At 38.4% G+C, this 22,605-nt stretch overlaps 2 protein-coding genes across 5 annotated transcripts in view; both read right to left on the reverse strand.

Moving 5' to 3' along the window:
• The window catches only part of tab2 (TGF-beta activated kinase 1 (MAP3K7) binding protein 2), a 58,452-nt gene extending 56,698 nt beyond the window's left edge, over window positions 1-1,754 (reverse strand). For 3 of the 4 annotated variants that reach the window (XM_007254897.4, XM_007254895.4, XM_007254893.4), the window contains exon 1: window positions 1,417-1,754. The gene's annotated coding sequence lies outside the window, so the exon portion shown is untranslated. The remainder of the gene's footprint in view (window positions 1-1,416) is intronic. The other variant, XM_007254896.4, reaches the window with a different exon arrangement.
• Window positions 1,755-20,129: 18,375 nt separating this feature from the next.
• Window positions 20,130-22,605, reverse strand: part of cdk19 (cyclin-dependent kinase 19) — a 93,862-nt gene continuing 91,386 nt past the window's right edge. The window contains exon 13 of the mRNA XM_022662047.2: window positions 20,130-21,352. Within this exon, the coding sequence (XP_022517768.1) occupies window positions 21,227-21,352 (126 nt within the window). The 3' untranslated portion in view covers window positions 20,130-21,226. The remainder of the gene's footprint in view (window positions 21,353-22,605) is intronic.

Consider the following 22,605-nt stretch of genomic DNA (forward strand, 5'->3'; position numbering starts at 1 on the left):
GGTTCAAATTGACCCAGGAACACCATAACAAAATGACAAATGAACATAACAGGAGGGTTAACTTTATCATCAGTACAATTTAATAAGTGGTTATCAAATCCAGTACAGACTGAGAGCAATCTCAGCAGCAGTAGTAGAACTTCTGCATGGCATGTGTCAAAGTCAAGTCAAAGTCAGTGGTTTTTATTGTCATTTCAGCTATATACAGAGTACACAGTGAAACGAAACAACGTTCCTCCAAGGACCATGGTGCACATAAACACAGTGTAGACAGAACAATAGTGCAACGGTACAAAAGTGCAGACAGACAATACAACACAATACAGACAAAGAATAATAAATAACAAGACAGTGTGCAAATTTTGCAGTGTGCAAAAAGGACCAGGTGAGGTAGCAATTACTCTATTACACAGTGTGCAATAGAGTCCAGTGAGGTAGTAGGGTTTTTAGTGCTTTCCATTTTCTGGGGTAAGTGGGGTAAGAGTGTGTGTGCATGTACAGAAAAACCATCAGTTCAGTCTCTGCAGTTAAGGAGTCTGATGGCTTGGGGGTAGAAGCTGTTGCAGAATCTGGTCGTGCTGGACCGGATGCTGCGGTACCTTCTTCCCGAAGGCAGGAGGGAGAACAGTTCGTGTGAGGGATGAGTGGGGTCAGGGTTCATTTACAAGACCACCAATCTCAAAGCTACTAGACCAACGAAATGTGCAAATGCTCTTCTGTTTCCACTTCTTCCATATCTGTACTGTCACTCGGTGGTGTGTGTGTGTGTGTGTGTGTGTATGGTTAGCTCTCTGTCCCTTCAGTCTGCACTATGTGTGTGTGTGTGTTTGCTGTGCACTGCTCGGAGGGGGAGGGGGAGCGGTGACAACCAACTTCACCAGTTCCCCAAAGGCAAAGCGAGATAAGTCCATTCCTATCTGCGTATTCAGAGGAGGAGTGTGAACACAGTAAACCGTGTCAACTGAAAAATCACACACTATACTGAACAGTGTGTGGCTGTTAAACTAAAGAAGCTGACGATTAAGTGCCGTTAAGAATCTGCAGATCTAGTTTATCTGACTAGCCGCTGACTTTCCTCCAGAGCTCTCCAACGAAAAACACCCTGACCGTAGTTTCAGAGAGTAGCTCTGATTGGAAACAGTAAAAACACAGAAACACCTCGCGGATTAAAGCTCCTCATCTCCTCTCACACACCCGGCCGTTTCTACAGTCCTCCGTGAAGAGAAACCCCGGTCAAATTCTCCTGAAAACTAGAGTCAAACTAGAGCTAAACTTTCAGCTGAACTTTTTCCTCAGCCAGGCGGCGGAGAGTCTATCACACACAGCTCTCCCCGAAACGGCCTTTCCTCTCCTCAACTACCGCCGCTCTCCTCCCACAGCCCCCAAAAACAGCTCAATAAACCCCCGCGCTCTCACCGTGCCGCCGCCGCCGCTCCCCGGGCCGCCTGCAACACCCGCGCCGCCGCAGCGCGGAGGAGGAGGAACTCGAGGCTCGGGGGCCGCGCTGGACCCAGGCCGCTCCTGCTGCTGCTAGCGCGGGCTGCCCGTGGACGCCGCCGCCGCCTCGCCCGCTAGCCGTTTCCAGCCGCACGGGAGGACAGGTTTCCCTCCTGACAGCTCCTCTTCGGCCTCTTCTCTCGTCCCCCCACCTCCGGCTCCCCTCCCTTGTTTTTCTCTCTCTTTTCGACACCCCTTCTCTCGCTTCCAGCGGATACGAATCAAAATACTGTCACACAATATGGCGGTCGGACAAACGAGCAGCTCTCGCGAGAGGGCGCGAGGAGGAGCGCGAGCACAGACACGCAGGGAGCGCGCGCGTGTGCGCGTGTGATCGATAAATACCGAGCATCATCATACAACTTTTGACCAACTTTTGACCAACTTTTGACCGGATTTTAATCAGTATGGGCACGAGCATCACTGCCATGATGGAGGAGATGTGTCAGTGGCAGTGCTAGGATTTTTGTTACAAAGCGGACCACAATATTCATATAGGGGCCATTAATCACCATAATTTCACCATGTTCAAACCATAGACTGTATATAAGTATGGACAGGACGTCCCCATTCAGTCTCATTAAACCGTTTTAAAGCCAAAATATGGCCGAAATGGAAGCTGCCATCTAGTTCGTTAGTGTTACCTAACGCTAGGTTAAAAACCTAACCTAGATACTAAAATTAGGGAGAAGAACAAAGTATGATTACTAATGAATTGATGGAGGGAAATTATCCAATAACCGAAAAGCTGCAGAGAACGTTTCCCCGAGGGTCTGTTACAACAGTTAAAGCCATTGCTTTACTTCAGAAATGTAATTTTTAACAGTAAAATCCGAATGCCAGAAAGATCTGACTGTGAGCTCCGCGACTGAGCCACAGTGGCGGTGCGCGTTCACGCTCTCAGGTGACCTGTCAATCAACTTGCTCTCAGCTGTCAATCACCACATCGCCACACCCCTTTAAATATCACGTAATAGCTCCTATAAAACTTATTAACTGTAAAGAAAAACACTGGGGGTTATTGACACAGGAGGGGGGCTTGCAGAATGTACAGAACCCAACCTCCAAAAAAAATCCTGGATGTTAAAAGTTGTACTGGAGCCAGCCACCAGTGGGCGTAAGAGACGTAGTGGCTTCACTTTTCAACCTCTGTTGTGCTACCCATCCTTATATACAGTCTATGGTTCAAACACTGTAATGTAATTACAAAAAACTTAAACAGAAAAATTAATTTTGTTCTAGAAAGTTTAAATGAAAAACAAATGCAATAGAGCTTAGATTGGGCCTAAAAAAATCCACCCCGAACTTACCCTAAGTAGACGTAAAAAAAAACTGACCATTTTAAGTACAATTTTGTGTTGGAGGTGCCTGTGCTGCCTGATTTCTGCCTCCAAAGATTTCCATTGTCTTGCCTGGTGGCCGCATACACATAATTAGACAAATTCTGAGGTGTGCTGTGCGGTGTGGTGCAGCTTGCAGAGCTTTTAATTTTATCTGTGCGGAAAGCTGCAGCTGCATACGAGTGGAGGAGTTGGCGTTTTCTTGAGCATTTTCTTGAGCACAAACCGACAGGGCCCAAGGAAAATGGTGGGAAATCTGGAGGACGTAACGTCAGCCCAATCGCCATCGCACAATGTCTAGCTTTTGCTAAAACTTTTAAAAAAATATTAATTAACCCAAGGCCACATTAAATGAATGTTCAAGAAAATGTTTTTTTACGGACCCTTACATTACTTTTGCTTTTATGATTTTAATAAGTTTTAAAAGCAGTACTTTTAGACTTTTACTTTACTTTAGTAAAAAACTTGAGTTGATACTTCAACTTCTACAGAAAGTAATGAATGTGATTACTTTTCACACCCTTGCCAAGGACATAATGGACAAGATGTTTTAGTATTTTACATTGACTTTCCTTTAAAATAAAGAAGATATGAGCTGCTTAGGCTGAGAGATTTCACAACGTTGCTATTTCACTAAGGCACTGCACTTTGTAATTTGACAGAGGGCAGTGCAGGGTGAGGTTTTCTTGTAAGCTGAGGGCAAGAGATAGTGGGTGCTCTTGTAAAACCACTGCACACCAGCTCACTGGTAGATTGTGTGGATGCGTGGCATTTGGCATTCTGCATCTGACTCACACGCTCTGCCTCACACACACACACATACAGAGTGACCTCTTGACACCACAGCTTGGGGAAAGAGAGTTTACCTCCAGCCAAGGGGAGCTAAACCGAAGAATGCCTTTAGTAGTGTGTCTCATGTCAGCACACACACACATGAACCCATGTATTTGGGAAGAAACACATAGGATAGAGCTGACTCAGCAAATCTGAATCCTGAGAATTCTCTTCTCACACACACACACATGGACACTGATTCCCTGGAACGTGTGTGGGAGGCCGCGATAGCCTTTTACTCTGTATTTCTCACACACACACACACACACACACACACACACACACACACGCACACTCTTTCTAGGCCTGGTGCTGGCCTTGCCCCAGCCCTGTGTTTGATGAGTCACGCTCTGTCCTCCCAACAATGGAGCTTTTGAACTGCGTATCGGCTTACTGTCCAGCACAGGCTGTCCCAGGCCCAGTGGCCACCCGCATTCACAAAGCATTTAACACTCATCAAGCAGTGCATCCCCAATGCAGCCCACCCATGTGTGTGTGTGTGTGTGTGTGTGTGTGCTATAGGTGAGCTCAAAACCACATGCTCCACATGAGAAGTGTTGTCTTTGACTAATGTTTAATTTTGTTTGATGATCTGAAACATTTAAAAGACAAACATGCAAAAAATAAGAAAATAAGAAAGAAGGGGCAAACACTTTTTCACACCAATGTATCAGTTAAATTAAATGTTCAAATCATTATTTTTCAGAACATTCCTGGAACATTATTTCTGTTACAGACTTACCTTCCTGGAACCTTTTCAAAGCATTGCTAAATGTTTTTTATAATGTTCTCTGTTAGTTGGGTAGATGGTATGCAAATAAATGCTGATATGAGCTCTGTTCCTTCACATTTATTCAGGGCTGGATGGTCATAGCACTGCCCAGTCTAGCAGTTCTTCCTAATTCAGCACATCTGTTTCAGCTCTCAAAGGCCTTGATAAGGTGAACCAACTTTGTGTGAGCAGGAGACACAGTAAACCCAGTAGTGACCTGGCCCTGTGGGACCAGACTGAGACTAAGACCATCACAGACAGAGCAAGATCTGTTCCAGGATCCGTGCTCTCAGGCTGAAAGTCTTTGTGACATGTCCAAGGCATTTGATAAGATGTCATACATCTGCAGAGGACAAAGGATGAGACATGGGAAGAACAGTCTTGGAGCAAAAAACACCCTCCTCAACCTTCTGTGCATCTTCTCCACCCATTTTTGCAAGGAAATAAAAAGCTTGGCATCAGTTGTGAGCTGATTTTACTGTCGGAAGACATACATTTAGAGGATTTGTTTGAAAAGCCTGATCAGGATCTGCGGAGACTTAGCCACTCCAGGATTAGATCAGAGTTTACTAGAGGAGCAAATGGTAAACACACATATTGTGAGCTTTAGTGGGAGAGTTTTTACTGTTTTACTGCAGAACTCTTTGTTGTCGCAGTGCCACAAAATTCAATGTTCCTTGACTAATGCTTTAAGAGGACCACAGCGTTTTTAACCAGTGAACATCCAGAGAATAAACATCTCATTCAACTTATGATGGGCTGGGTAGCTGTTTAATAGACTCTTGACTTTAAGAATATTGAATAATTAAAGAAAACATGAGAAACTCCATTCTGGCTCATAGTATCAGCTGCACTCTAAGCAACAATGATCTATTTGCCTTGTAACCATTTTAAACACTCTTTTATTTATACTCAATTAACTAATTAATGTAGGTAGGGCTCAGGGGTTAATCAAATTAATTTTACTAATAAAAATACTATTTCAATGTGATTTTAATGCAAAATGGGATAATGGAGATTGTGCAGTACATCTACAAGACATTAAAGACATGAGACAAAATGTAGGTGAAAAAAGAGTTTATTAATAATAATTAAAGATTAAAGGCCTTAATTATAGATTAATCAAATATATTTTCACATAGGATACTGCAGAAAAAGGGTGACTGCTTAATTTTGTAATATTATTGTTATATGTAATATTATTATTTCTTATTAATTAACATTATTCTCTACTTCTCACTATCTTTTTAGCTTATTTTATTTACATAAACATAACTGATATGCTTTTGTGAATAAAATGTTATATAAAAATGAACTCACCTTGAGTTTAGTGCAAAACCTGGAAAGGTTCAATGGTGTTTTTCCTTCGAACTCCCTCAGATTAACTAGGAACTTTGAATGCAACACCCCCACAAGTCAGATTTCCTATTCAGAAAGTCAACCCAGAGCTCAGAAACCAAAAATCAACATTGTACTAATCAGCTGATTAACAGCTCATTACCGGGTTAAACTGGTGCATTAAAGTGCAATGTAAATGTTCAGGTTAGTAGGTCTGATGGTATGATGTTATGAAGAAAAGACAGTGACCCTGTGTGGCACCCTTGAGTAACTACACCTCAAACAACTGCAGCACACATCTGTTTTTGACAAGGACGCCCTGAATACCTAGATGCGTTTCCTGTGAGTTTTTTTTTTTATCTTGCCATCACTTAACATTTTATTTCTTTCATTTATTTTTTATTTTGTTTGTTTACCACACTTACCAACATTACCTATTACTGCTGTATTTTACAAAATAGTAATAGTTAATCTTAAATCAGAAAAACAATATTTTATTGCAGACACAACCAATTATATTTCATGTACTCTCTGATCCATTTCATTTTATTTATTAATATACATCCACACCTGCATTTCAGCCCTGCAATACATTCCAAACAAAGTTGGGACGATAAAGCATTTACCGCTTTTTAGTGTCGCCAATTCTTCTCACAACACAAAGGGTGTTAAAAAAAGTGCTGAAATGTTTTAGTGGCTTTTGGACTTGTTGCTGATAACAGTCTGTATGGTACTTTTTTTGGTTCATCTTTGGTCTAAAGCTCATGTTCTCTACTTCTTCCCAAAATGTTCTGAAATACTGATTTGTCTGACCAAAATACATGTTTCCACTGCATGACAGTCATTCCCAGATGCTTTAGAGCCCGGATAAGTTGATATAGTGCCATTTGAGAGATCAGAGATGAGGCTTAAGCCCTTTCCCTTTATGCACATTAGGGGCTGTGGAGGGAGAAATATACAAATCCCATCCAATCTTTCTATAAGGAATATTGATTTAAACATTTCAATAATTGTCTCATGCATTTGTTATAAACTGGAGATCCTCTTCCAATCTTTTCTCCGTAAAGACTCCGCCTTTTGTGGATACTGCTCATGCACAAAATCATAATTATAATTACCTGTTGACATCACCTGTTTAAAATCAATAATCAATCAATAATTTGTTAAATTTATAGCCTTAAACTGCCCCTGTCCCAACTCGTGTGAAATGTGTTGCAAGCCTGAAATGCAGGAATGGATGTTAATTATGATATATGGCCCAGAATTACCCTCTGGGATCAATAAAGTGTCTGTCTGTCTGTCTGTCTATCTACCACAACACACACAATTAACATGCATGACTTCATTAACTGGGAACCTCCACCTCATGGAAAAAAACATGAAAAGACAACATGAAGCAAAAAAGAGATTTTTATTACAATAGAGGATATAAAATAAATATACATGACTTTTTTCTCATTTAACAGTCATTTATACAGTGAAATAAAGGACAATATAGCTACAAGCAGCCAGAGAGTACAAATGAGTTTTTGTCGCTTGCCTGCGCTGTGCTATTCCCTTAGCTACTTCAGAACGAAACGATCCTAACAGCAGGCATCTGCTGGCAAGTTCAGAGCTTTAGAGTGCGTCTGCATGGTCACACACATGAACGTACACTCACTGGAAAATACGTAGTCGATGCATGTTAGTAGACAAACATCAAGAGTCGTATAAAGGGCAAGATTCGAGGCTTAGAAAATCAATGCTCTTAACTTTAAAGCTAGTGTCTGAAAACACTTCAGCACAATGTGAACTCTGGGGTTTGTGGTTTAAATCAGCAAAGTCCAGGTTTGGTCAGAACATTAAACATTTAATATGCCCCATTACACTCCAAAAACAGAGCTGCCAAAAATCAGGTCTTTGAGGCCATGGATGAACCACATTTGTTCACAAAGATTGGTTGATAGTTCTTTTTTGTAACGAAGATGTGAGAATGAAGAACCTTTTTAAAGTGTAAAGAACCCTCATACAATATGTAGGTTGTACAAAGAAACCGCAAACCTTATTATAACCTTTAAATCAGTGATCACAAACTCTGCTCCTGAAGACCTAGACCTACCTTCTAACAGACTTTGGGTCCAATTTTATTCCACCTAACCTGATCCAGCCAATGAGTGCTGTATTAAGCACAAGAAGCCCTTTGTCTGAAGGGGTGGTGTGTTAGATTTGGGTCTCCAGAAGAAGGTTTAAAGACCAGTTCTTTAGATCATTTAAAAGGCTCCTCACTCTCACAAACTTCTTTTTACAAACATAGCTCTTAATGAACCAGAAGTGGTTCTTCTGTGGCACTCTTCAAACCTTTGTTAAGAGCATATTTGAAGAAAATACAGATTTTTAAATGATTGTTTTAAGTGTCAAACTGTATGAAGAGTTTTTTGTGCCGGTGTAACAGTAATAAAGAAAGCATGGAATGCAATACACAAATTATATTTTGATAGATCACAAAACCACTGGATTCGAAAAGACTGTATGCACTGGGAAGTGAATGCTATGTTTTTGCAAGGCGTGTCATGATCCTCATTGCTATTTTACACTCTGCCAACAGTCTATTTTCATGCCTTGCACCTGCACAGTTTAAATAGTAAAGACTTGTGAATATATCTATGGGCGTGGTGTTCTTGTTCATGTGGTGTGTTCAGGTACATTTTCTGGCATATTGCTATCTTGGCAATGAAAAACACAGGTGCACCACTGACTTAAAGGTTGCTTTCCTTTTCCTTTGCATTGCTTTCCTGGCAGCACGTACATCTCTGCTTGTTATGCAGGGAATGGGAAGTGACACACTGAATAGTTTATTTCTCGTTAAACCCAAAAAAAACACACGGATGAGTACATGCCTTTTGCACAATATAAGCTCAGCGAGGCATAGTTTTCCCGACGTTACGATAGCAAAGACACGCTTACTTGCCCAAAATTACACTGCATGTTGCTCGGTTGACGGCTCACCGAAAGATCAACAAAATACGGTACCTTTTCTCAAATTTCCCCATAATTTATATATTGCATTCCAGGTTTTTCTTTTTCTCTGTTAAGAATGCCTGAGAGGGCACATTCTTCATAAACTGAAACTTCAGGCAAGAAATCAGAGTGCTGAGAACCTCCACTAGCTCGTCCAATCAGAATTTAGGGTCTGAAGAGACAACTAGCATCGCCATCAGCTCCACTTTTATAGGAACCACCTCTCAGTTTCCGGAGATGAGGACAGGGGAAACTGAGGGAGTTTCCAAGCAGAGTTGGTGCCATGTCTGGTCTGCTTGAATGCTTACAAATGTAGTCTACAGTGAGTTCAAGGGATGGGCTCTGTCCAAACACTTCTGCGCTCTCTTCGCAGTCGGCCTACGACTGTCTACGGAATGCCACCACAACGGCAGCTTTCAAAGCATGCTCGTCCAGCACAGAACACACTGAAAGAGTTTAAGGATGTGAGCAGAGAGAGCTGTGATCTACACTACAGGCCTAAGATTTGGAAGCAACACAATATAAATGCATTTTTCTTTCTTTAATTTAATAGACAATAATATGACGAGCTATGGTGTAGCTTGAATCATATCCCCATTTAGAAGCACCCTAAGATCTGAAAAGATGGGGAATATAATCAATAAAGAGTGTGAATAAAAGCTGCGCTACATTACTGCAATAGAATATTTTAATAAAACGTCTTTGGTTAATCTATATAATGGTGATTTTTGGCTAAATGATTACATTGAAATATTTATTTAATACCTTTATTAAGTGCTTCCATATTTTTGGCGTGTAGTGCAGAGGACAGAGACAACCACTCAAGTGGTCAAGAGTGACACAAATGCGAGCTTTTAAGTGCTGAAGTTTGTGCATGAAAAAGACAAACACGCAATCTCTGTAAAAGGGAGAGAGAGAGAGAGAGAGAGAGAGAGAGAGAGAGAAAGAGAGAGAGAGAGACATGGGGTGCAGGCCTACGCATGTGTTAACTGGGAGGCATTATATTTCTATACATTTACATAGAGACTCCTTAAAAGAGCGCCATCTAGCTGTCATATATAACTGCCATATCTTTAGTGTCTAAACAAGACATAAAAACATTAAATACTTTTCATTTACCACTAAATATTTCAGCAATAACAGTGCATTAAAAGACAATTATCATAGCAATATGTTTCAGTGAACTTCTTATGTACATCTCTTTAAAATCTATGGTGTTTTTGGAAAAACAGACATTTTCCAAAAGAAAAAAAAAATAAGAGGAAGAAGCATAAACGAGAATGCCGAGCCTCTCTTTGGAGGCTCTATGCATTCCTAATGCTCTGTAAGTTTTAAAACACATGCAGAAGAAACAAAATAACCATAAATGAATAATGATACCAGTCTGTTCGGGGTAAAAAAAAAGGCAAAAGAAAAGAGCGCGGTGCAAAAGTCTTGTCATTTGGTGGCGATTTGAACAGAGTCTGGTTTAAAAAAGGCACTGTCCACATGCTGAAATGCTTTAGCTGAAAGGACAGAATCACAAGCTGACTACTGGACACATATGCTGCCTTCAGGTGCTAACCATGAGTTTCCAACCGAAAAGTCAGAATTACAAATGAGAATTTTCTAAAACGTTTTAATTTCTTGGTTAAATACACACTGTTCAAGGATGTAGGAGAAGGTGGTAGGTGTTAGGCAGGCTAATACTTTATTTACAGTCACAAATTAGGGCTTATTTGATTGTTAAAAACATGCCAGAACAGATCAGTTTAGCTAACAAGATAGCTAGTCAGTATGTAAGCTAACGCCTCATTTTTTCAGCTACTACACTCACACAGTCAGGGCACAAATATTTGATAACATAATTTAAGTAAAGTGTGTAAAGTTCCAGATTAGCAGCTCAGGTTAGCTAACTAAAGTATAAACAGCTTAATCATTTCCAAATGCAGTTTATTTTTAGTAGTTTCTCCACATTTATTTGATTAAATCATTTTTTCAGTGATCAATAATCTTTAAAACATACCAAAACAAATCAGGTTAGCATAGTTAGCTAAGCATAATTCATGAATTGTTTAGCTAAGCTAACAATATAGCTAGACAGTAGGTAGGCTAATGCCTAATTTTTTTCAGCTAAGGGAACACATATTTGTAATTACTTGTGTGGAAAGTTCCAGGTTAACTGACTAAATACTGGTAGTATTAAATTGGCTAATCCTTTACATTTCGTTGTACATCCATGTAAATTTTACTTTATAATGCATTTTATTTTAGTAATTACCCGTTTATACAGTTATTTAATTAAACAATTTGATCCATAATGTTTAAAACATACCAAAATGTATCTGGTTAGCATAGTTAGCTAAGTCTAATTTTAATTTAAAAATGCTTTAATGCAATTACTTTTTAATTATGACTTGATAACAGGGAACAAAAGCGGAAATCATCCTGATCATGGTGGAGGAAAAGGCAGTTTTCAATAGTCAGCGGTAATTATTTTAAACCTTTACAAGACTGTTTATATACTATGGATATTTTTTATATATATAATTTTAAATGTATTTTTTATATACAACTACTTTTTGTAGTCTAATTATGTTTATTTTATTTATAGTTTATTTATGTAGGTTAGCTAAGCTAACTAGTTAGCTAGGTACTCGGGATGCTAACTACATCTAGTAGTCACTAGTTAGACTTCTGATACTTAAAAATACATTTGTATCCAGTGGTCACACTGCGTAAATTTAGATTTTTACATTGCAAAAATATTATAAATATATGCTAAATAGGTTATGGTAGCTAACTAGCTACATAATAGATGTGTTAATGTCAATTTTTTCTATGTATAATTGATCAGTGTAATGTTTAGCAGTTTAATTTTCTAACCAAATCAAGCTTAACGCAAAAATAGAAAATTGGGTATAAAACTTAATTATTTCCCCATTCAGTATAATGAAGAAAAAAATGTGTTTTTGTCAGTGTAACATCTATTAATTAAATTTTCTGATAGGCTATTATAGGATAAATGCAAAAATAGAAAATTGGATGTAATATTTTTTTGTTAATCTGGTGCAGTGTACAAGAAAATAGTTTTCACCTATTTTCCCAATTATATATTTTTTTCTCTGCCACCCACAATCGTAATTTCAGGAAAATAATATATATCTTTTATAAACAGATTTTTTAATGTTTGCGTTTCGTTCGTTTGATTATACCATCAGATCAGATCTATTTCAGATACAAAATAGGACAAATTTAATAATTAAAAAATGGGTAAAGACCAATTTCTTCTTTATTTTGAATTTAGCTTTATATAGTTAGAAAATGTAATTGCTAAACTTTACACCATAATTACTTGCATTAGTCACCACTGAGGCCTGTGATATTTAATAACATCAGTTATTTTGTCAAATTGTGTACATTTTTATAGAGCTGAAAATGTTAAATTAAATTCATTAATTTGTAAAGCTAATGCCTTATTTTTATTTTCTCTATATGCCTAGTAGCAGTACAGATAGAGTAGAATAGATTATTAAAGATCACACATTGTAATTTTTTTTTTATATTTTGATAAAATGCTAAGTACAAGTTAACATTGACCATGATAGCAAATTACATAGCTAGATGGTAGGCAGACTAATAATTTATTTATTGTCTCTAATTAGGGCTTATTTGATTACAGCTGTCAGATTAAAGCTGTCTCATGGTACAGTTTTTTTTACATTGGTGGATGATATTAGAAACATAATAAAACAGATCAGTTTAGCTAACAAGATAGCTACTCAGTGGGCTAATGCTTAATAAAAAGTCACAGTCAGGGCACTGATATTTAAAAACATGTTGGAAAGTTCCAGGTTAAAAGATCAGGTTAACTGACTAAATTAATTACTAAATTATTACTAAATAGGCTAATCCTTTACATTTCAATGTACATCTATGTATATTTTGCTTTACAGTGCAGTTTATTTTTAGTAGTTACCAGTTTATCCACAGTTAGTTGAATAAATCTTTTTTTCCTGTGATCAATAATGTTTAGAACATACCAAAAGGGATCAGGTTAGCGTAGTTAGCTAAGCATAGTTCTGATTTCAAAGCCCTTGAATGCAATGACAGGGAAACAATAGCAGAAACCATCATCTGAGCATGTGAAGGCAGCATTAGTAGCCAAAGACAGAAACCGTGGTAGGCACAAAGTCCCTTTAGAACTACAAGTCCCAATTGGCTTGTCCAACTAACGACATTCAGTTCCCAAAACCTACAGGACTGGTGCCTTCTGGGTAATGGAGTTCAGTGCATAATCACTGTGCCTACCATATCAGTGCCTATGTACAACTTTACATATAAAAGGCTGCTGGCAAGCACAGATGCCTACAGACGTACATTAGAGAGAAAATAATAAAGAAAACTACCTACGCAAAAGGGTCTAAAAAAACTTTTCATTTAGTAAAACAGACCCCCAGCTCGACTGTAAATTAAGGCCCGAGACATATCTAAACGTTACTCTATTCATGTATATATATACACGTTAGACAATAATAAATATGATTGTACAGAATTAATATACATGCCATTTTTACAGTCTATCATGTTAGATAACAATACAGCATACTAAAAAAGGAACAAAAAAAAACAAAACAATGTTGTATTCAATGACTGCACCTCAGAATTGCAGTTTGCAGTCCAATTTATAAATTCTGTTATTTTATATATATTTTATTATTAAAAACCAAGACGAAAAAAATTTCAGTCGTAAGAAACGGCGTGATCTTCGCTGCTGGAAAGTGAGGCGTATTTGCACAGGTGAAAGCTTTCAGGTAGTATTTTTTTCTTTTTCTTTCTTTTTTTTTGTTGCATAGGAAGAGTGTGAAGGTTAGCGTTCCACATAGGGATGCAAGCAGGAGACAAGGCGACAAAAAAAGACACTACACTGATCACCTCGCTTTGAGTTTACAGAAAGAGGCACCCAGCTCTGCTCCTCCCACACCTCAACCTGAATCCCCTCATTCTGAATCCGCTGCATCACCTTTAACTGGGTTTAGAAACATACTGTAGAAAAAGAAGTAGAGCCTCAGAAACAGGAGAGAGAGAGAGAGAGAGAGAGAGTACAAAAGTGAGAGAAAGAAGGGAAAGAGAGAGAGGGTAAGAGAGAATGCTGGTTTCTTCAGAAGAAACTCTCACTGTTTTTGGAAGGCTCTTCGTTTGGCCTGAATACCAAACGCACATTAACTAATACAAAAGGTGAGAAATGAGAGCAAATGACCAGAGAAAAAGAGATTGATGGCCTCTTAGGGCAGTACTGAGAGTCATTGCTGGGAACCAGGTCCACTTTGCAGTGTGGCAACAATAATTACAGGGAAACTCCACCAATTTTTCACAATTCCTTCCCTATTAAATAGATTTGTGTTTTTAAAAATGCCAGAATAAAAATGAGAAACAATGCCAATACTCACTTTCCACAGTAGTGATACTACGCTGATATGCCACATATCATGGGACAGGAACTAGTGTCATGTTCGATGACTTTGCAGCTATAGAACACTGCACTGACCTGCAGGTTATGCATGTGGGGGCACCTACACTGGATGTGGATGTGGCCAGTCACAATCACTACCCCCCACTGCACTGTCCACTATGTGTGGTAATGCATTCTGTGCTGTATTCCTGGCACACAAGTGGCATTGTGGATTATGAAATGTGGAATTCATCTGGCACCCACTATCATGCCTTGCTTCAACTCCGATATTTCACATCACCTGGCTATGACCATGCCAGCTAGTGCAAGATAACACCTCACAACTTACAGATACAGAAGTAGGCATTCCTAAACCATCCACTAAGGTAAAACTTTATGATCAGTTTACATACTGCTATTGCATTACATAATGCTTACCAGAGAGGATTCAGGCATTTTAGAAAACTCATTGCCACTTTTAACTTTTACTGTATTCAGTTCACATTGTAAACATAAAAAGTTCATGTTTAAGAGTTAAAAAGCATTTCTATTGCTTTTAGTTGAAGCTAGTCTGAACTGTTATTGCTTATGTGCTACTCATTTTTTTGAGAGCCAGCAAAAGACTGGCAGTTATTGGAGATTTATTTTCAGTTGATATAATTGTTTGTAGTAGTTCATAGCATTGAAATTGGCAACTGCAGTAACAAAACAAAACTACTCAGATATCAAATATGAACAAAGTCTAAAATGTATTCTGTAACAACCACAGTAGAGAGGTACAAAAAAAACCTTCAGTTAATACTTGTACCACTTTTTTTTGTGTATCACTAATTTACCACATCATAAATACTGAGTTTTTTTTTATAAAATAAATGGCCATATGTTGATTTGATTCTGTATTATTTTTTGTTATAAATCATTTCAATAAACCAATTTAAATGACTTAAAAATTTATTTTTTAAAATAAAATAAATGGTTATATGTGGATTTGAGTCGATAATATTTTCTGTTATAAACCAATTCAATAAACCACTCTAAATTACTTGGCTTGAAATTAGGGTTGGTATAGTGTGGTGTCAACATTGCTGCCCTGCTTATGGCTCTATATATGTCAAACTCAGTAACATGGTTAAAATTGTGAACACCCATTTAGAAAAGTTGGTGGAATTTCCCCTTAAAGGAACATTTTACACAGAAACACTTATTAGTAATGCAAATAAATTAAAGCTAAGGGGCATTTCTGGGTGAAGTGTGCCTTAAAACACTGCATTTAGAGCTTATTTGAGTTTATCTTTAAACAAACAGCCTACAGCTGGGGTGAAATGAATCACTCCTCCTGGGTCAGTGCAATCTGAACTGGCATCAATGCCTTTTGCTTATCTGATGCCTGTTTTTTTTCAGTCTTTAATGAGTCTGAGTCTCATCGCCCACATCCCATATATGTGTCTCCAGAACAGCCGCCACAAACATCCTGCAGTACAGAGCGCAACATACCATACACTATATGTACAAAAGTACTGGGACATCTGTTTAATTCTTGTTTCATCTGAAATCAAGGATGTTAAAAAATAATGTATCCTGCTTTTGTTGGAGTGGAAGAAGGGCTTTCTACTAGATTTTGGAGCATTGCTGTAAGTTTCTGATTGCATTCAGCAATCCTAGCTCTTCCAAAAAAGTATTGGCTGGAGCACCATCGTTCAGTAGACACAGTTCCACTGCTCCACAGCTTTATACTCCTCTAGCCCATGCCATTAGGGTTTTCTGTTCGCAACACTTCTCTACAAGGACTAGACAAGATGTGTGTGTGCATTGCCACATTTGTGTCAGCATTAAGTGCAATTTAAAGAAGCTGTATGCATTCATTATAAGAATTGTCCACAAACATTTGGACATATAGTGTACTTCTCTTAATTACCACTAGATGTCAACACAGTGCAGTTTCAGATTTAGGCCTTTTTAAAGGCAAGACTTATCAGAAACCTGGATAACTTAAGCCCTGGATAACTTCAGGATCAACTGGGTGTATTTAGCTGTCCTGTAATCAGACAGATTGTTAATGTGGCCCAAATTAAAGGATTGGTTATCAATTTTTTTTTTCAAATTTCCTCTTCCCCTCAACATCAAATCTGTTGTTCTGCCCTATGTTTAATGAATCTGTTTAAAACAAGATTTGGCTACGAGGAACACATAAGCCTGGAACCAATGGCATCTTAGCTCCCCTGCCCCAACAAGACCACCGGGTGAGTCCATTCAGCCCCCTCGTTTGATTCAGTGCTTGAGAAACTCTGCTATTAACGCGAGTCTGCACGCTAAGACCGTTAGAAAAAAAACTGAAAAAGAAAGAAAGAAACAAACAAACAAACAAATATGTTCTTCAAAAGCAACAACAATAAAAAAACACAACATTGTAAAACCCAAAATTTAAAAATATCAAAAGGACTAAAGAGGTAACAGTCACTGGAGCAGTTTACCTGCTAGCTGCCCCAGACAAGGTAACACACACACACACACACACACACACACACAAACACATTCACACTCACAAACACACACATAGTCTTTCACACACATACTCACACACAGGATGGACACTCTTAATGTCGCAACCAAAAAGCTCCATGTTCCTCTTCGGCAAACAATAAAATGCTTTGTTTCTCTTTCTTTTTTTTTTGTCTTTTCCTTTTGCTTAATTTTTCTGACAAACGTTGATATTTGCTGTTTGTCGCTGTTGATGAAAGAGTCTGAATCATAAAAGTAAAGGGTTTCCTCTGCAGTGCCCCCATCTGAGAATTCAATATTTACAAAAGGGTGGGGGGCGGAGAAAAGGTGGAAATGGTCAAAGCCTCTGTGAGTCCGCAGTTTCTGTCTGTAGTTGAAAAGATGTAAAGGCGCTCTGCACATGCTCGAATAGTTGCATCCTGCTCTGGTTTAGAGTCCGGCCGGCGGGCAGTACGCTCCGTAAGTGCTTGTTGTCCTTCTCATTAATGTGCATGTAGGAGCAGTGTGCTGTCAGACATGCACAGGTTTACCTCCAGTCTGACAGAGAGAGAGAGAGAGAGAGAGAGAGAGAGGGAGAAGAGAGAGAGAAGGAGAAAAAGAATAAGAGAAAAAAGACAGATAGAGAGCAGAAGAGAGATAGAGGGAGATAGATATACCGCCTGTCAAAAGTTCAGGGAAACTTCTTTCTTTCTCTTGAAATGATCCTGTTTTTTTGTTAAAAAGTTTAATTTGCATAATCACATTAATGATTTTGGTATTTGGTAATACTTTGTATTTTGTATTTAGCAAAATCCTTTAAATTATTACTTAAACCTTAAACATGGATTAAAAAGAGCACCAAACACTCTTAAAATCAAATAATAATTTGATACAACTGAATGGTTTAAATGCGAATTCTATTGAGGTGTCAACTTTACATGAATGTAAACAAAGTCATTCTGAGTGGTTTGGTGAGAACAGTGGCATTTAAGTGAAACTTACAGAGCCAGAGCTGTTCACAGTGGTTGTAACTGTAAAAGGAAGCAGACTTTAGAAATGTACACTAATCGAAAGCTATTAAATATTAAATACAGTGGCTTCAATTAATGTCTGATGCCTAATGTCTGAGACACTGTTTTACATGAGATTTGACAGAGGGATTTGGAATAAAATCTATTTTAAAAAAGCAATGCAAATGGCTACATGCAGGGCACAGTAGGAATATACATATATGTACTGTACAAAGCCTTTTAATACACATGCAAGTAAACTAGCCAATTAGGATAGCAAATAAATTAGCTTTATATGTAATGCATTCATATTGACTTTGGATCTTTTTACTTCTACTGTACAGAAATCTGAGACTGCATCACCCTGTTTACACTTGGTCAGGTCATGTAATTAATATCTGGTTTGTATTTTAACAGTATTTTATTAGATTTTATCCACATGTATTTACACTCGGTAGAATCTGTATCTGTTTTAAATGCTTCTTGGGTATCTTCGCACTTGCAAACAGGTTTAAACAGGTTCTCAGTTTCTCGAAAATGGACATACCAGTTTTACACCAAACCTCACTGAAATTGACTCAGAATTCCTGTGTCTGATAACTGCTGACTTCTTGACAACAGGATAAAATATTGGCACTAACTTCAACTTTAAAGTGCCAAAAAAATATTCTATTTAATGACACTTCACTGCACAAGATATAGCTAGGTGCCCCTGAACGTTTGACAGACAGCTTAGACGGACAGAAAGACAGACAAAAGAAAAGAAAAGGGTGGCTATTTGGTTCCTTTGTGTTAATATTAGCCTCCATATTGCAGGTGTGTGGCTGGTCGATGCAGGATCAGAGCTGCCACAGGCAGGCCACTTCCACACCATCTCTGAGGGTCATGAGGGGCCGGTTCTGTTTAGATGCTGAGCTTCCTGATGACCGGCACTGTATGGACACTGCAGGTTGTCATGGCAGGACCACGGGTCAGGCTGGTGTTGGTTCTGATCAGAGAGAGGGTTTTAGTCCTCCTGTCGCTGGATCTCAGAAGGATCTCTGGATACACCATAGAGTTGTGGAGGGTGCTGGTCTCAGTGCTACCAGTAGACTTCAGTAATGGATGTTATGTTAATGTTATGGATCAGCTTGTGTGTAGAAGCTCTACTGAAGCAGTGCTCAAGTATTGTCTGTAAGGGTCTCTACATGTTTTCCAACACAGTCCCATAATCTCACAGTGAGGTTTAAATCCATTGCCATATGTTGTCATGATTTCAACTGACTTTCTACTCTATGACGTCTGCACATCTGTGCAAATTCTATGTGACTGACTGTGTATTTGCTCCAACATCACTTGAGCTGTGTCCAAAACCGATACTATTCACTATGTAGTGCACTACTTTAGGGTTCAGACATTTTGCAGTGGTGTCCAAAAATGTAGTGCGGAGTTTTCAGTGCATTGTAACATATATACCACAAATCAATGTAATATTAGCTACCCATAATCCACTGGGTTGTTTGGTCTGAAGAATTGAGCACAGCTTCTCTGAGAAAGACTAATGTTCAGACTAATGTCATTGCACAACAATGAGGTTTCAGAAATTGTTTAGTACAGTCGAATTAGGTTCCACATAATAGTGCTCTATATAGATGTGATCTAGATTTTTTTTTTAAATAGTGAATAGTGCACAGTTTGGACGACACAGATCTGATTTCATAAACAGGGCAACTAACTAGTGAAATTCTAAATATTTAAAAATATTTTGTTGGAATAAATAGCTGCAAACTATTATAGTTGAATCACTAGAGAAGGATTCGTTTTAGTGCCTTTGGACTAGTGCAACAGTTCTCTTATAAACTTATAAAAAGATGTTTGATGTTTGGACAGAAACAACTATCAGCTTGAATTAAGGTAAATTAACCCTCATTCTGCGTTTACATTTTAATTACAAATCACAGATTGAGATTTTGCAATTTTCTATGAAGGAGAAGCAGCAGTGGCAACATCAATGTACCATAGTGGTCAGCAGAACTTTCAGTTAAAAGATAATTTCTCATTACAGTGAAATTAGCTAGATTCTTTTTTGTTTGTGGTCACAGATGCTAAACATGTATACGCTGGTAAACACAGATAAATACTTACATTTTTAAACATTAAAAGTGCTTCAGATGGGATAGACCTTCATTTGATACAGACGTTCTTCACACACTTAGTGCATCAATAGAACCAAAAGTAGTTCTTCTATGGCATTGCTTAAAGGACAGGTAATCCTGTTAATTTACAGCAAAAGACAACACTTGAAAGTTGCACTTAATGCTTTCTAGGAAAAACAGATCAATGTTCTGACCATGGCAACAGTTATATGGTTGCATGTAACTGTCTGTTAGCCATGCACCACTGTGATGCATGGAATGTTTTTTTTTGTTGTAGACCTAGAAAATTATTTTTGAAGTAAAAATGATATGTAAATACTATAAACATAATTACACCATTTCACTCTTTTGCATAATTATTTAGTACATACCTAGTAATAAAGTATATTTACAAGCTGAATTGAGATTCAAATGCCAAAAACACCAGAAAACCACATTTGTGTTCTAATTGTGTAACCCACTGCCCTGCTACTGATTGGTCAGATCTTTGCAGACTTCATCGTGTGTTGGAGCAAGTAAAAACAGAAGTGAACTGAACAGACAATCGAGAGCACTGCTTCAGTAGATTCTAAAGTCAAATGTGGGGGGTGGAGCTTATGGGTGGGCGGAGTTTATGACGGCAGAAGCAGTAGGCCCAGATATCACATCTTGCAGCTGTGATACAGGACTGTGAGGGCAGTGCAGGAGGCTACTGCTAATACTGTAATGCTGTCAGGACATAGTATACAGTACCAGTCAAAAGCCTGGACACATCTATTTAGTGTAATTAGAGTATTTGTTTTTAAGGCTTCTTCTTTTTCTATATCTTCTTCTTATTATTGTCATTATTATTATTACTGTTTAAATGCCAAAACAATACATCTACATCTGGGAGTCCTCCACAACATGATACTGTCAGTTCTGGGGGGATTGAAGGCCAACATTGACTCCCAGTGAATTATGGGAAGCCAACAAACGGTTGCCATTACTGTACAGCTTAATATCCAGAGAATGGTGCTTTTATACATGAGCAAACAGATACCCGCACTGGCTAGCATCATGCTAACTAATCGGGTTAAACTAAACTAAAGGGGCAATCCTCTCCACCCAAATAGAGCCAGGAGCTAATGGTGCTCTTTGGGACTCCTCAAACTAGACTCTAAACTAGAATCTCCTGATGGTGGACCATCACTTAGACAGTTGCACCACCTGGAATTCCTCAAGAGTTTTTGACTGGTACTGTAAATCCTGCGATGACAACTTAAGGCTGAAAAATTAAATAAGAAGTAGAGGGCAGATGGATCACAGAAGTGCAGGAAGAATGGCAGCAAGACCTGTGTACATGTGCTTGTGGGTTTGTAAGTGTATTTCTCTGTGTATGTATGTGCATGTTTGTGTGCATGCAGGAGTGTGTCTCAGTAGCGGTGAGACTGATGAGAGTACTGTGAGCTTTGCTGAGATGAAGACGAATATCCCATAGTGCTCTGTGACTGGGTGGAGCCCTGGACGTTGCTTTGGTAACCAAGGCGCGAACCGGAGTGCTGAAATAAACAAGTGGAAAAAGACAGAGAGAGAGAGAGAGACAGAGAATGCTTCATGAGTCAGTATGATTAAAAACACTGCACTGCAAATCTTTAGCTTTCAAACTAAAATTAAAAAATATCATCATATCAGAAGTGTTGAGACAAAACCTGGTCACACAATTTGTCACTGTTATAAAGGTGAAATCCAGTGTGAAATGGAATAGTGGTGAAGTGAAACATGACAATGAGTATGAGCTTTTGTCGAATAGCCCACCTCCATTAACCCCCAGCATTCAGAAATACAGCGCTTTTAGCCCATGCTCCCAACAGGCTTACAATTCAAGCGATAGGGGCATTGCATTGCCCATGCAAAGAAATCACTATTTTTACACCATCAACAAGCTCAAAGTAGCTCCACACTTCATTGGTAGAATTCTAAGAGGGCATTTACATTTAAAACAAGGCACTGAGACCTTGAAAGTGCACAGATATTTTATTAAAAAGACTGTCCTGCTGAAAATCCAGCTGTTCATTAAAAAAAAATATATCCTATGCTGGTCAAGAGCTAGTTAGAGGGCTAATTTTTAGTAGACTGTTTATACACACATTACCACCATCTTGAAAATAAGTCCACTGACAATCTAGATTTGGTGCAACAGGAGTCTGCAAATGTGTAATACAATAATTTAATAATGCATTTCCATGAAATTAAATTTGCAAGCTGTTCCCCTATTTTAGCTACTGGTTTGTGCTTGTCAGTCAACTTATCATGATTTAATTTCTACAACCCAAGTCCATTTTGCACAAGATTTCTCCTTTAATGGTGTAAAAAATAGCAGTTTCTTTGAATGGGCTACGCTATGCCCCTATCACTTGCATTGTAAGCCTGCTGGGAGCATTGACTAAAAGCGCTGTATTTCAGAATGCTGGGGGTGAACAGAGGTGGGATGTTCAACAAGATTTCATACTCATTATCATGTTTCACTACAACCCAAGCATTTAAAACCCCTAGCATTTAAAATTATGCAGGAAAAACATATTCAGTATATATATAGCCCATCTTTTCCAGAACTCCAGTCTTTTAAGCTTTTGTATTTGCATTCTTTCCCAAAAATGAACACGCACATGCCATTTTCATAACATGGCAATTTTGAACTAAAACCCAGGTAAATATTACCTGAGGGCTCAAATATTTGGGAAGCCAAAATATTTGACCGATGCAACTTTTCTTTTCTTTACTTAATTGTACAAAACAAAAGGATTACAATAAT

The sequence above is a fragment of the Astyanax mexicanus genome, chromosome 1, assembly GCF_023375975.1.
Source record: "Astyanax mexicanus isolate ESR-SI-001 chromosome 1, AstMex3_surface, whole genome shotgun sequence".
Classification (NCBI taxonomy): Eukaryota; Metazoa; Chordata; class Actinopteri; order Characiformes; family Acestrorhamphidae; genus Astyanax; species Astyanax mexicanus.